Source organism: Aspergillus niger (genome assembly GCF_000002855.4).
Source record: "Aspergillus niger supercontig An15".
Taxonomy (NCBI): domain Eukaryota; kingdom Fungi; phylum Ascomycota; class Eurotiomycetes; order Eurotiales; family Aspergillaceae; genus Aspergillus; species Aspergillus niger.
The window spans coordinates 1,468,707-1,482,288 of NT_166530.1; the positions used below are offsets into that span (position 1 = coordinate 1,468,707).

General features: G+C 49.5%; 5 protein-coding genes across 5 annotated transcripts; 4 read left to right on the forward strand and 1 right to left on the reverse strand.

Annotated features, from left to right (window-relative positions):
• Positions 1-2,020: 2,020 nt before the first annotated feature.
• An15g06290 (uncharacterized protein) lies at positions 2,021-3,116 on the reverse strand (the record flags this gene model as incomplete). The annotated part of the gene is made up of 2 exons (XM_001397120.3): positions 2,021-2,967; positions 3,032-3,116. 2 exons carry the CDS (start codon positions 3,114-3,116, stop codon positions 2,021-2,023), a joined length of 1,032 nt encoding a protein of 343 aa, XP_001397157.1.
• Positions 3,117-3,956: 840 nt separating this feature from the next.
• Positions 3,957-4,406, forward strand: An15g06300 (hypothetical protein; the record flags this gene model as incomplete). Its single annotated transcript, XM_059744752.1, has 3 exons — positions 3,957-4,013; positions 4,109-4,270; positions 4,359-4,406. 3 exons carry the CDS (start codon positions 3,957-3,959, stop codon positions 4,404-4,406), a joined length of 267 nt encoding a protein of 88 aa, XP_059602602.1.
• Positions 4,407-5,192: 786 nt separating this feature from the next.
• Positions 5,193-9,052, forward strand: An15g06310 (uncharacterized protein; the record flags this gene model as incomplete). The annotated part of the gene is made up of 7 exons (XM_059744753.1): positions 5,193-5,373; positions 5,510-7,454; positions 7,509-8,078; positions 8,147-8,237; positions 8,300-8,364; positions 8,612-8,634; positions 8,694-9,052. The coding sequence occupies 7 exons, from the start codon at positions 5,193-5,195 to the stop codon at positions 9,050-9,052; spliced, it is 3,234 nt and encodes a 1,077-aa protein (XP_059602603.1).
• A 1,071-nt stretch (positions 9,053-10,123) lies between these two features.
• An15g06320 (uncharacterized protein) lies at positions 10,124-11,156 on the forward strand (the record flags this gene model as incomplete). Its single annotated transcript, XM_001397123.3, has 2 exons — positions 10,124-10,262; positions 10,321-11,156. 2 exons carry the CDS (start codon positions 10,124-10,126, stop codon positions 11,154-11,156), a joined length of 975 nt encoding a protein of 324 aa, XP_001397160.1.
• Positions 11,157-11,603: 447 nt separating this feature from the next.
• Positions 11,604-12,934, forward strand: An15g06330 (uncharacterized protein; the record flags this gene model as incomplete). The annotated part of the gene is made up of 7 exons (XM_059744754.1): positions 11,604-11,675; positions 11,734-12,135; positions 12,491-12,585; positions 12,621-12,651; positions 12,702-12,725; positions 12,758-12,777; positions 12,856-12,934. The coding sequence occupies 7 exons, from the start codon at positions 11,604-11,606 to the stop codon at positions 12,932-12,934; spliced, it is 723 nt and encodes a 240-aa protein (XP_059602604.1).
• Between the last annotated feature and the right edge of the window lie 648 nt (positions 12,935-13,582).

Here is a 13,582-nt window from a genome sequence, read left to right on the forward strand (position 1 = left end):
ACTAGAAGAGAAATGTAAACAAAAAGGGGAAAGAAGTGCAGTCTATAAAAGGGCAGCAAGTCGAAAAGGAAAAAGTTCGGCGAGGCATTATTCACCGTCGAGCGACTTTTAGCAGGCCTACTATAGTTGATTCGCCCAAGACACCAAGACTTTCGCACTCTACATCGATCCACCCAGCACGGAGGCTGGAGGGGTGGCATTGTTCCAACTAGCTGGACCAGTCTGGTCCCAAAAGCCCAGCGGTGGAATCATCAACCAATCCTGGATGATCCAGGCCCAGTTAGCCTGGACTCACGGGAGAAACCCAGGGGAAACCCATCTTCATTTGCCTGACACCGGCGGGGATGGGAGGGGAGGGGGAAGAGAAGAAAGTGGGTTCAAGTTCAACCTTGGATCTTCCGCTTGTGCTGCTGCAGAAAACTCTATATTTTCTTCTGTTCACAGCAGCAGCAGTAGTAGAGAGCGCATGGGACATGAGTAACCTGCCTTTGACAGGGCGACTGGCCTTTTACCTTGACAGCGACCGGGGCGAGCGAGTCCCTGAGTGGCTCCTTATGAAACAGCCTAACCGCCAGGGCCAGGGGTCACCGGCCAATCACCACAGGAATATCATGAAACACCAGCGTGCCTCGAAAGCGGTTCCGTGGATAAACTTCGAGTTAGGCGTGTTACAAAGTCCAGCCTGGGACGCCGGCTTTCCCCCCCACCCTCTGGCCCTGCCATTGAGCCACTCGGCATTAATATTCAGGCAGCAGCAGCAACAACAACAACAGTGCACAAGGTACGCTGCATCGGCATGGCTCCAGTCCACATAAGCATCCGAATCCCGAGTACGTCAATGGACGAGTCCTGCATGCGTGGCTAAACATTTCGCAATCGTGCACACGTACACAATAGATCGATCTGAACAAACAGGACTCTTACTCAGCCCTGGAAAGCCGCGTACGTAGGCAGTCGAGTTTTTTGGGTAGTGTTCATCATTGCCCAAAGGAAACCTCAAGAATTGGACGAATAGATGTCCGTCAACACAGTTGGGTGATAGACTTTTTGTTTGCCCAGCGTTTAGTTTCTTGGTTAACCCGTTAACTGCATGACACTGACTACTCCGTACTATCTATCTAATCGGCTACTCCGGGGGAAAGGTTGATCTTCAACCCGTCTAGGTAGTAGCAGCAATAATCCCACATGTTTAGAAATGCTACTTATCTTTCTCGGCAGCATCAAAAGCACCCCCCAAGACCCAATCAGTAATCAGTATTCGTTGTGGCTCGCGGGACAAGACCAAGCAAGCAGCAGCACCCTGAATTTGTTCAACCTCGGGCCACCCCCGTTGCGGATCTTCATCAGCGGATTTCCGTCTCCCTCAAACAGAGCCAAGCAAACGGTGAGATGAAAATGGTCCGATGGATGGCCCGGCGGGGATTCAACTTGCAATCTGCCAAGTACATTTCAGGCCCTTTCTTTCCACTTGGCGGGCGGTCCGGCACTTTTTCTTGTCGCCAAGCTGTCTAGGAAGTAAAATACGACTGATGAAGTGGGTAGTAACTTCATTATCATGTTACATAGTACACTTCATGTTGTATCTCGATGCTATCTATAGGATCGACAGCAGCAACTCCTTCGCTTTAGTCTAGGGCTTAGTGAGCACTAATAACGTAAGTCGGTAGTTGGTTATTAACTGCTATTTATTTGGAGTAAACACGCGAACTACTCCTACTACCATCCGTGAACACGGGTTCTTTCTCCCCCGCGCAGCCCCCAAGCTAGGTGTATCTCGCCCCCAATGGTGTAAGCGAAGACTACGAAGAGTGCCTTGGGGTACAAAAATAGTAGGAAAAAGGAGAAGCCTTTAGAAAAAGGTTGAGCGGGAAACAGAGAAAGATTTTGAAGATTTGGTATCTAAATGACTTCTTGGTCGAAAATGCCCGGAACACCCACGAATTGAAAGAAACCTCGGCTTGCTATCCCAATGCTGAACGCCCGTGAAATCAGATCAAACATCATATATATGAGATAAACATCACTCTGCCGCATCCTCCGGCAGCACGTCGTTGGGATCCTCTCCAATCATCCCAGCAACCGAGCGGACAACTTGCTTGATCGCAATCGATGCTGGGCTGTCGGGATAATGATCCACGAAGCTCTCACCATAGTCACATGCCATGCCTACCCGCGGGTCAAGAGGCACAGCGCCCAGGAAAGGAATGCCCATCTTCTTGGCGAGTCGCTTTCCGCCCCCGGTGGTAGCCCGGAAGATCTGGGTCTCAGTGTTGCACGATTGGCACACGAAGCCAGACATGTTCTCGACTAGCCCCAGGATGCGAATGCCTGCCTTGCGGCAAAAGTCTATTTCCTTCCTGACGTCGAGCAACGAGACCTCCTGTGGGGTAGTGACAACTACTGCGCCATCTACACCGGACTCCTTGAGCAGAGAGTTGACGGACAGATGCTCGTCCGATGTCCCCGGGGGTGTATCAATGACCAAGTAATCCATCTCGCCCCAATCCACATCCTTCAAGAATTGTTTAATGAGTCCGTTCTTCTTCGGCCCTCTCCAGATCACCGCATCATCCCGATTGGGCAGCATGAATTGCACGCTCATCGTGGCTAAATTATCCGTAACCCACACCGGACTCCAGCCTGCATTGCTCACGTGGATGGTCTCCGCCTCGACGCCCATCATTTTCGGTATCGACGGCCCGCAGATATCGGTATCCATTACACCCACAGTCGATTCAGGATTTGCGGCGAATGCGTGGGAGAGAAGGGAGGTGAAAGTAGATTTTCCGACACCGCCTTTGCCAGAGAGTACAAGGATTTTGTGTCGTATTTGCGATAGCCGTTCGGTGATGATGGGGATATCGGGGTCAGGACCTTTGGGGGCAGATGCGCAGATCGATTGATTGGGACACCCTGCACAGGCATCGCCTTTGCCTGCTTGTTCGGACTCGGGACCAGGACAATGTTCTTCTCAGAGATTAGTACACTAATCATATCCTAAGCAGATATCCCGGCTTCATATCGGACATACCTGGCTCAGGAGCCACCAGATTCGGGGCCATCTTCGACCGCGCCTCAAGGTAGGCAGCGGTCGGCTCCTCCAGAGAAGGTGCCATCTGGATTTTCAGTCAGTTATGTACGGTCTCTTTTGCTATTGGCGAGAACACGGCAGATGCTGAACATTCAACCACCCAAAAGATGTCGTTATGTATGATAAAAGCTGAATGCTGTCTTACGAGAAAAGTGGCGGCGTGACCGCGGGCGGGATGCTTGATAAGCAACACATGACAAACGCTGCAGTGGCGATTGGCGCGGGGTTCGTTTCGGTCGCAGCGGTGTCGGAGAGAGCGGCGATAAGATCCATTGCTACCCATGCCAGGAACAAATTTCAAAGCAAACAAGCTCTGCACATAATCTTAGATCTAAGCTGCGTATGGAAAATTTATCCTATCGCATTGTTAAGTAGTTTAATGCACTTTTGAAACCAATACAGTGATTCTAGTGAGCGTGGATGCTATGAATCCTCTGGACTCGAAGCAACACTCTCCCATACTGCTAGTTCACTGACACTACCTGCTAGGAAGGGCCATTGTATATGCAGTAGACCATAACCCTCACTCGATGCTTGTCGAGATTGACAAATAATGCTGTCCGTAACTACTCTTCAGATACCCGACGAATGCTGTCCCCAATGCCTCTAATATTGTAGCAAGTTCGCCGATTCATAGACTCGGAAGGGATGCCAACCAGGCAGGCCGACACAAGAGGGGCAACCTGGTCTCAATATGTTGTCGGGAGGGGTAACGCGGAAAATTCATGCAGTGTCAGAACTTTAACGGAGTCACACAACGCCCACAATCTGGTTGCGCAATGATATCATGTTGCCCCTATTAGACAAGGACAACATTCTCACGTATGGGTCAGAACATCCTCAAACCCCATTGCCTACATGAAGAATGCGTGGTTGGGTAGGACAGTATAAGAAACCACCACAGTATCCTACTACTAAGCGGGTAACTTTCTATGCGGGTCAGAATGTCACCATATGTGCGTTGAAATAAACACCTCGCGTAGTCCTGTCAATCAGTTTCTATCCTTGGATAGTCAGAAGACGGTAGTACTGCAAAATCCTTCTAAGATGAGGGGAAGAGATGCGTCTCTCGTAAAGCCAATGTCGTTTGGAGTGGGTTCGTTAGCCATAGGGAGTGCTCATTGTCCGCATGCGCCTCCAGGTACAGGTTTAGTTGCATCGAACTTGGTTTCAATCAAGGTACACACCATCCTGGACGTCCATGATATTCTATTGATGGAAAGAAACAATTGATTCAATATCGAATGGGTCTGTGATCAATGAACAGGCGCAGTTGCCGCCAGTAGAAATTCATGTCCAATACGAGGGTGAATGAGATGGCCCGGAATGCCTGGAGTGAGGGAGGTGCTTCCCGAAAGCCAGTTCCTAGGGTGTGGCTGCATCATTAACGGGCCAGCAGCCAGCAGGTGCAGACTGGAATGATGCGGAATTCCGCATATGTTCGTGATCGACGATATCTTGGTTATGGAAGAGAGGTTTACCCTTTATTCCGAACTGTGTACCAAGGACCAGAATCTGGTAGTGCGCAGCGATCCAATCTGCGGTGGGTAAAAGTGGGAAGGCCGTCGGACCCTGGATGTTGAGATCCATTACTTCTGTTCAATTCCAGCCCATTCTTCCCAGAAAAGCGTGCCGGGCGAGCGTCATGACTGGCGTCAGTTGGACTGCTTGAGAGTCCGGGTCTTTCCCCAGGCAGTGCACGGGGTCCACACTTGAGCTGTGCTAACCGACAAAAGTGGGCACTTGGGGGAGGAGATGTCGCTGCTGTCTCATATTGCTCGCTAGTCCTCACCCCAACGCTTTTGCAGAATAAATACGTGGACGGACCTCAGGCTTTCCCCTTTGCTGGTACACTCAACCATTAGCATTTAGACTTGGTTGTGTGCTGTGTACGCTTCACCTCTTGGACACCACTCATTCCCAGCGAACTCGAGGGATTCCCCAATGCGGCTTGGTGACTCAGATTTGAGCAGCACGGACCAATCATAGTTACCCTGACGCTTTAAATACAGCCTGCCCCCAGCACCTCTGTCACATGCTTTTCTCTCGACTGTGCGCTTTTTTTCATTCCTTTCCCCTAACCACTTCTCGCTAAACAATTATGGATCGAGGCCTCTCAACAGGCACTCATATCGGGGATGATGGGCTTCGCGAGAGGTTTCAGGCCTCTCAGTCCGATTCATCCCTGGGCGCTGGGGCACTCACTGCTGCTGGTGAGGTCGAAGCCAAGGATGGTACAAGCCAGAACAAGAAAACTTTTGGCAGGACCCCTGATGGTACAGGTAGGCATTCCATTCATTGAGTTATGCGTTGAACCTGGTTGATATCAGAGCCTCTATTATCATTCGACAATGGCGGACTTCCTTCTATTGTTCTAGTGGCGGAACTTGGCGGCTAATTTACTTGATTGCTACATAGTGTTCACGGTGCCCCAAACCCACGACATGGTCTCTCAACTCCTGTCGCCCTCGGAACCTAAGAATTTGTCCGATGTGATAGTTCTGGCTATTCTGGGAGCACACATCCTGTTGTTGTGGTGGCTACCGGACTTTGCCAAAATTCCTGTGTTTGCGGTCATCTACCTCTTCTGGCGTGCAGCTTACAATGCCGGAATAGGATGGCTTTTGCATAACCAGTCCCATCACAAGACCCTTGTGCGCTGGGCGGAAAAGACAAGGATCTTTGTGAACCCGTCTACTAACCAGAATCCACACCCTAAGTTGTATAACTTGCTCAAGCGGGAATTGGAGACTAAGATCCCTACAGACTATTCCTTTGAAGAAGCTCCGATTGAGTACAACACCTGGCTTGTCTTTAGACGCCTGGTGGACTTGATCTTGATGTGCGACTTCACGTCATATTGTCTCTTTGCTATAGCATGTAGCCACCATCCTGTGGGTGAGAGCATGCTGATGACAGTCTCGCGTTGGTCAGCCGGCATTGTGCTCGTATTGTTCAACCTTTGGGTTAAACTAGACGCACACCGCGTGGTCAAAGACTATGCCTGGTACTGGGGAGATTTCTTCTACCTCATCGACCAAGAGTTGACGTTCGATGGTGTCTTCGAAATGGCCCCTCACCCCATGTATTCGGTCGGGTACGCCGGGTACTACGGTATTTCTTTGATGGCAGCCAGCTACAAAGTGCTCTTCATCTCCATAATCGCCCATGCAGCTCAATTCGCCTTTCTGGTGTTTGTCGAAAACCCGCACATCGACAAGACGTACAACCCCCCTCCTCCGCGGAAGCGTATGACTGAACAAGACTCTGTATCTACATCATCTCAGGCCACTGAGCCTTCCGTTGCCTCAGCTTCAACCGATGAGCCACTGCCCCAAGCGACAACACCCCCAAGCGGCCCACCTCCTTCAGTTCACAATCTACTGGGTTTCAACAACTTGGATCTGTATCGGATAACGGATACATCGTCAATCCTGATCCAACTACTCGTATTTGCACTGACCGTTTTGACGCCCTCGACGCCCCGATACCAATTCCTCTTCGTGGCCAATGCCGCGGTATGGAGACTGGTGTTTTCGGTGGGCATCGGATACCTTCTGACCGAGCAATCCGACTGTAAAGCGTGGACCCGTCATTTTCTTAAGTATGGCGAAACACCTAATGAGGCCTGGAACCAGTGGAAAGGCACTTATCATCTGAGTATGATCATGTGCTATGCTAGTTTCATTGCTGCCGTATGGAAAATGTACACGCTGCCCGCTGACTGGGGCTACGGTCTGGTCTTGCTCCGCCATGTTCTGGGCGCAGGGCTCATTAGCTTGCAAATCTGGACTTCCGCCAGCATCTACGAGTCTCTCGGAGAGTTTGGCTGGTTCTATGGGGACTTCTTCTTCGAAGGGGCTCATAAGTTAACGTATAACGGTATTTATCGCTTCCTGAACAATCCCGAGCGGGTACTGGGTCTGGCCGGCGTCTGGGGCGCCGTCTTGATCACAAGTAGTGGCGCAATTACATTCCTGGCGCTTTTGAGCCACATTCTAAGTCTGGCTTTCATCCAATTCGTGGAGCGTCCGCACATGCAGAAGCTGTATGGCCGAAGCCTGCGACAGGATGCGGGGCTGGTCAAGAGCCTGAAGCGGACCCTGCCCCCCACTCTCCGTCAGCTTCATGGAAGCGTGGACAAGATCTTCGATGATTCTTTCGAGTTTATCGAGGAGCTTATTGACACCGCTCGCCCAAAGCTAGCTGCTGGCGTCAATACTTTCGTCAAGGATACCACGGCGCTATTCCAGAAGTATCCCGCGCGTGTGACCATCACCCGCATTGATGAGGACCTCGCGGGCTTGGACTCCCGGGACTATGCCCTGGAAATCGAAGGCACGGATTCATCCTCTCTCGAGGAGTGCGACAAGAGTACTGGTAGAGAAGGTGCCAATGCTCGCGTGCCCCTCGACAGACGAGGCGACTTGAAGAACCTGGTCTTTGAATACGGTTCTCCCATCAAAGTCAAATGGACCGCTCCTCTCAACCACAGCAAGAAGGACTGGGTAAGTCTGTACCGAGTCACGGACAACACCTCGCGTGAAGTCTCTCGCGTCTCCTCTCAAGGAAGATGGGTCGCAACGAATGAGGGTTTCTACGACAACCTCACCTGCGAGAAGGGCATCATAACCAGTGACATTGTCACCGAAAACAGCGAGCATCGTGACGTCGCCACCGGCGAAGTCATCTTCTCAGGTGACAAGCTCTTCTGGACCCAGGGTGTCTTCGAATTCCGTTATCACCACAATGGCAAACATAATGTCATGGCGATTTCTCGACCTTTCGAGATCCGTATCCGGCGCTTCGACGAAGAGTCCTTCGAAGATAACCAGGCATCCGTTGAAAAGAGCCTCCTCCCTGTTGTCCGAAACTGCTTCGACCGAGACCCGGAAATCGCTCCCGAAACCGTGGAAGAGCAGTTCGGTAGCCTCGTGGAGCGTGACGGCAAATTCGCTAAAAGGGTCGTCTTTGCTGTACATCAGATGTGAGTTCACTACATCCTCGTTGGCGTTAGTGGCCGATCATTTGGATGCTAATGTATATTCTATCTAGGTTCGGTATTGAATTCGCTCCTGAAGTTGTCCGAGCTGACGGGACTGTTCGGAACCTCGCTTGGAGAATCTGTAATGCGAAGCGGGTCTTGGTAAGTATCGTACCTTTTCTTTTCTTTCAAGGCGAAGGGCTAATAGGTTATGTTTGTAATAGGCTCCTTATAGCATGACCAGAGATGGTGCTACAACGCCTACTGAGGCGCATGAGAAGGACGAGGCGTGAGGACTCTCCTTACTAAATGGAGAGTGAATGAATGATGCGTTTTTGCGACTTTATCTGTTTATTTGTCCCATTTTCTCTTTCAGGGATCAACTCTCGATCGGCAGGTGTAGTACAGGAGACCAGTTGTTTAGTTGCATGGTGCTCCAGACAAAGTCAGAGATGGTTCTACGAATGATAAACAAGTGTAAATAAAAACTTCTCCATACATATGGCTATTCTGGTCCTTCGTTGCTTTTAGTTTAGCTTTACAAAGGCTAGAGTTACGGGTGTGTATATGCAAAACAGAAATTGGTATCGAAATGGGAAATGACATTAATATTACTAGCTATGATAAGACGGCGGACAAGACGAGATTCGAAGTCTGCAGGCAGACGAGAAAGTCAGCTCACGATCCACGAGAATGTGGTTCTGAGATATAGGGCATGGACTCCATTCAAGAGAATAGAGTATATGGAAGGATCAGCCAAGCCGGGTAATTCATCCCATCCCCTGCCAGTTCCGATCCCCCGTCAAGCCATCCAAAACGAACGACGAGGCGGGAAAAAGGCCCTGACACAAGTCAGGCACAACAAACAAGCCGACGCTGACAATGCGGACAACAACGATGTAGCCTGCCTCTCCAGGACTCCACAACCTTCCTCCCTTGAACGCCTGCCGTCCTCCCGAGGGAAGAAGCGAGCGTAAGGTCCAGTATAAGGGAGATGGATAAGTAGATCGTTGAAGTCATATGCATGACATTGTTGGATGATGCAGGCCCGAGGGGCGGTTCTCCAAAGGAGATCATTGAATGGATTGACTTGTTGTCATCATCGACGTGTGGGGTTGTTGTGTTTATGGTTGTAGTGATCGAAAATTATAAGCATACCTCTTCTGATAGTCCAGGATAATGCAGCTCGGCGCGCTAATGGCACCTATGATTTTACATACAGTACCCTAGAGAATTCTTGAGAGCTGTCAGTAAGATTCTTGACTGAAAGCAATGAGTGGAGCAAGTAGTGGAAGTTGTCCAATTGGATCAGGAGTTTTTGGTAAGGTATTTTGTTTTCTTCAAGGTTTTTGCAGAAGCAGAACTGAAAAAATTGTTTCTCATCATTGGATGATATTCCAGGGTAGAGGCCCGGAAAGATTGTGGGTAAGGGAAGAGTGTGGCATACCAATCAGTTTACAACAGCGGGTTTGAGGTGAAGTAGCTCTAGCTAATATCCTATAATCTTATAGCAATGTCAGCAAAGCTACTCAACCAAGCATGGAAGAGAAAACACAAGGCAATTGTAGGTGCATTATCAGATGGTGATGCATGTTTGTTCAAGGCCCATTTGTTTGTCGCCAGAACTGAAAGATTTTTGGATCTTGTTCATCAAGCAATGATAGTAGGGAAGTAAAGAAGTGGAATAGACTCACGTTATACTAGTTAGTGACAAGTTGCCAATGAAGGCAAATGTGAAGTAATTTAAGTCTCAACATAAAAGACGTGTTGCTTTTCGCAAACAAATCAAGCTTGTGTGGTGCGGGAGAAGAAGAGAAAGGAAAAGCGCGAGTCGAAGCGAAGAAAAGGAAAAGTGGACGAGGAAAAAGAAAGCGCCGAATTCCGCGCTGCCCGCCTTGCAAACCATGCAAACTTCCCTCAAAATTGTAGATGACCGCTTCTGGACATCGACAGCAGCTCTGCTTGACCATCCAAATTTCTGACCCAAATCCTTGTCTCGCTTCCTCAATTGCTTGTCGCGCTGGTATGAGGATGCCAAGTCATGTGTAATGACTGACAGACGAAGAATCAATGGGCCGCCTAGCGGCACGAGGCCGGCCGTTTTCGCCTCCTCTCTCAAGTCCGCTTCTAGCATTTCTACCGGCAGACCACGACGTCAAAGGCAGCCGGATGAGCTTCGCAAGATCTGTAAGAATAACTGCAACTCTTCTTGTATGGTACCATGGCTAATACACTCTCTCTCCAGTTCTGAAGACAGGTCTCATCCCTTCGGCATCTGGTTCTTCCTATCTTGAATTCGAACCCTCCGCATCACTTGCTGCTGCACGCTCAAACCCCCAATCCCTGATTCCTCCGTCCTCTGCATTGAAGCTTGCCTGCACAGTTCATGGCCCTAAGCCCCTGCCACGCTCGGCTAGCTTTTCGCCTAACGTCGTCCTTACGACACACGTCAAGTATGCGCCGTTTGCTGCCCGCCAGAGGAAGGGGCATATCCGCGATGCTAGCGAACGGGACCTGGGTGTGCATTTAGAGACGGCGCTTAGAGGCGTCATTGTTGCTGAGCGCTGGCCCAAGAGTGGCCTCGATATCACAATCACCATCCTGGAAGCAGAAGATGACCGCTGGTGGGGCGACGCACCCGATTCGCATGATGCTCCTTGGGGAATGATGAATGTATTGGCTGGATGCATTACCGCTGCGTCTGCAGCAATTGCTGATGCTCGAATTGACTGTCTTGACCTTGTAGCTGGTGGTGTGGCTGCCATCGTCTCCGACGAACCAGCAGAGGGTGAATCGTCTACCCCTAAGCTGATGCTCGATACGGACCCAGCTGAGCACAAGTCTATTCTGTCTGCCTGTGTCGTTGCCTACATGCCCTCTAGAGATGAGATTACGGAGTTGTGGCTCAAGGGCGATCATTCAAAGGCATCATTAGGCACTACTGATCAGAGTCTGACCCACGAATCTCTCATTGATGGGGCAGTGAATGCAGCTCGAGGTGCCCACACTGTCCTGGCAGAAGCTGTGAAGGAGTCTGCTGAGAGGTTTGCTGGTTTACCGACAGGGGCAAACCTGGTGTAATCGTGATTCCGATTTGTGCACATGTGGCGTTGTTCAATATCATATATCCTTCACTGTTTAGCACCTAATGCCATGCGCTCCCTACGTGCTTCCGTTTCCTCCATCCTCTTAGGGCTTCGTATCTACTCGTGCAGTCTGGTTATTCTTACGAACTGCAATCCATGGTGATTCCATTATGATTCCACGGCGACGATGTCATCATCAGGTGAATCATTTGCTGAGGGAATCACGTCCCTTCATCTCTTCGTGTTGTGGTCATCTATCTATATCTTCTTCTATATCTTCTACTTCTCTACTCGCTCTCCTTCTCGCTCTCACCCAACCTTCTCCTACAACCCTTCCTAACCAGACCAGACAAGGCGTTTGCCAAGTCAAATCGTACTGCCTTCTCTCTCTATTCAAAACTTCAACTACCTCATCCTCCATCGCTCTTAATCAACCGTAAAAATGCCTAAGACTCATCCTAACGATGGTCTCGTGTTCCTCTACATGTGCATCCTGAATTCTGATCTCACCACCGTAAGTATCTCTTCTACCCAATGATCACCCTCTCTTCCGTACTAATATGCCCCGTCAGATTGACTGGAAAGCCCTCGGGGAGGCCACCAACCTCAAGCTTGGGGCCGCCCGCATGCGTTACCACCGTCTGAAGAAGAACATGGACGCCGTTATCAAGGATGGCAAATTTGACCTCAGCACCACTTCTGCTTCCACCCCAGCCAAGAAGCAGAGTTTGGACATGATCACTGCTACCGACAAAGAAAGCAGTGTTGAGCCAAACAGCCCCGTGGTCGGAACCTCTGCTGGAGTCGTCAGCATTGCTGCTCTTCTTAACAAGTCTCCCACCAAGCGCAAGATGGCAGATGATGATGATTCTGAAGCCGAGACCATCATCGATCCCAGTTTCCGGGACTTGCCTGTGTACCCTCCTTACATGCATACCGGTGGTCCTCTTGCTTTCAAGCCGACCGCGAAGAAGGTAAAGAAGGAAGAGTGATGATTCACTGTTCTTTACTTGCTTGCTCACTATATGGGAGCTCAGAGAGACGGTATTGGGATTTAGTTTGTGGGGATGAGGCCGGCTCCTTTCTAAGTATTTTCTTACTTAGGGGAGACAGTTGAAATGAATGTGGACGGAAATCGGGCTTTTATATTTATTATAGTATTTCAGGCCTTTCTCTGTTGTTTAGATGAGATTGGTTTTCATGCGCCCTTAGTCGAATGAAGGGTTTCTCGTCATATGTCGGTTCTCTACATCTAAGCGGGAGGCGTAGACTGAGATTGTAGTAAGCTCAGGCATTTGTACATGACTTTCCTTGTACTTGAAGGCTTAGCGTAGTCTCATGCATGTTGGAAGCCTCACGGTTCGCGGAGTTATGACCGGCCTAATTCACCCTCGAGAATCTCAGAAGCATGGCAATGCGCCATGGTATGATAGTGATCTCTAATTCTAAGTTCCTATAGCTGTCCTGCAGAATGTGTTGATTGGCTATCAGTGAGATAGATATTTAACTCGATAATTCCCGGTTTATACGAAACTGACAGGAAGTAAGCACTGAAGCTGGTTGGGTATGTTACTATTCATAATATAATAGAAGTAGAGGGTGCATCTGCCATTTTGGTGAGTAGTATCCTGAGTTCTCCACTGGACTATGGGTGAATACATAGAGGAGGCCAGATATAATAACCATGATTATAGGCGTAAACAATATGAATTTCATCTACCCGGCCTCAAGGAATCGCTATATAGTGCAGTTAATACGCCACACGCAGATTGAAGCAAGCCCACCAAGCCTCTTACAATGCTAATTGTCTTCCCCCACAACCTTGAAGCACGTACATATGATAGCGCATCGTATGATCATACGATCCTGGGTATACAAACTACACCACTACAGACACCAGGAACAGGGCTCTTGTACTAAATTAGTCGATCGATTGAGGGGGGAAGTGAAGCGTGGATGGTAACCAATCTCAGTGCGCTAGTTAGCGTCCATCAATCACATTTGTGTGATCGGAGCCGACAGCTAGAGTAGGTTAGTCGTCCGTATTAAGCATCTTTTAGGCGCAGTCGTAAGGACCACTTTTTTTATCTTCTCGATATTAGGGACGGTCCAGATAGGTCAGATTTTTTGCGCATCTGCCTGTCTAGTTCTAGTTGGAATCATATCTCCGTCTGATATTAATGCTAGTCTAAGGCTGAGTGGAGCTGTCGGGAGTAAGATAATAAATAATGATATGCAGGGTATGCAGTAGATGAGGTTTGGGAGGTGTGAGTACGTATGTAGGGAGACTGGCAATATGCATTATGGATACCTTGTTTTTGTTGTGCCGGGGTACTCAAATCCGAGCCCAAAGGAGAAGGAGTCATGGATGAGATGCCTCTGGATCAGTTTTCTACTATTGAACGAGGTCTCAGTTCACAA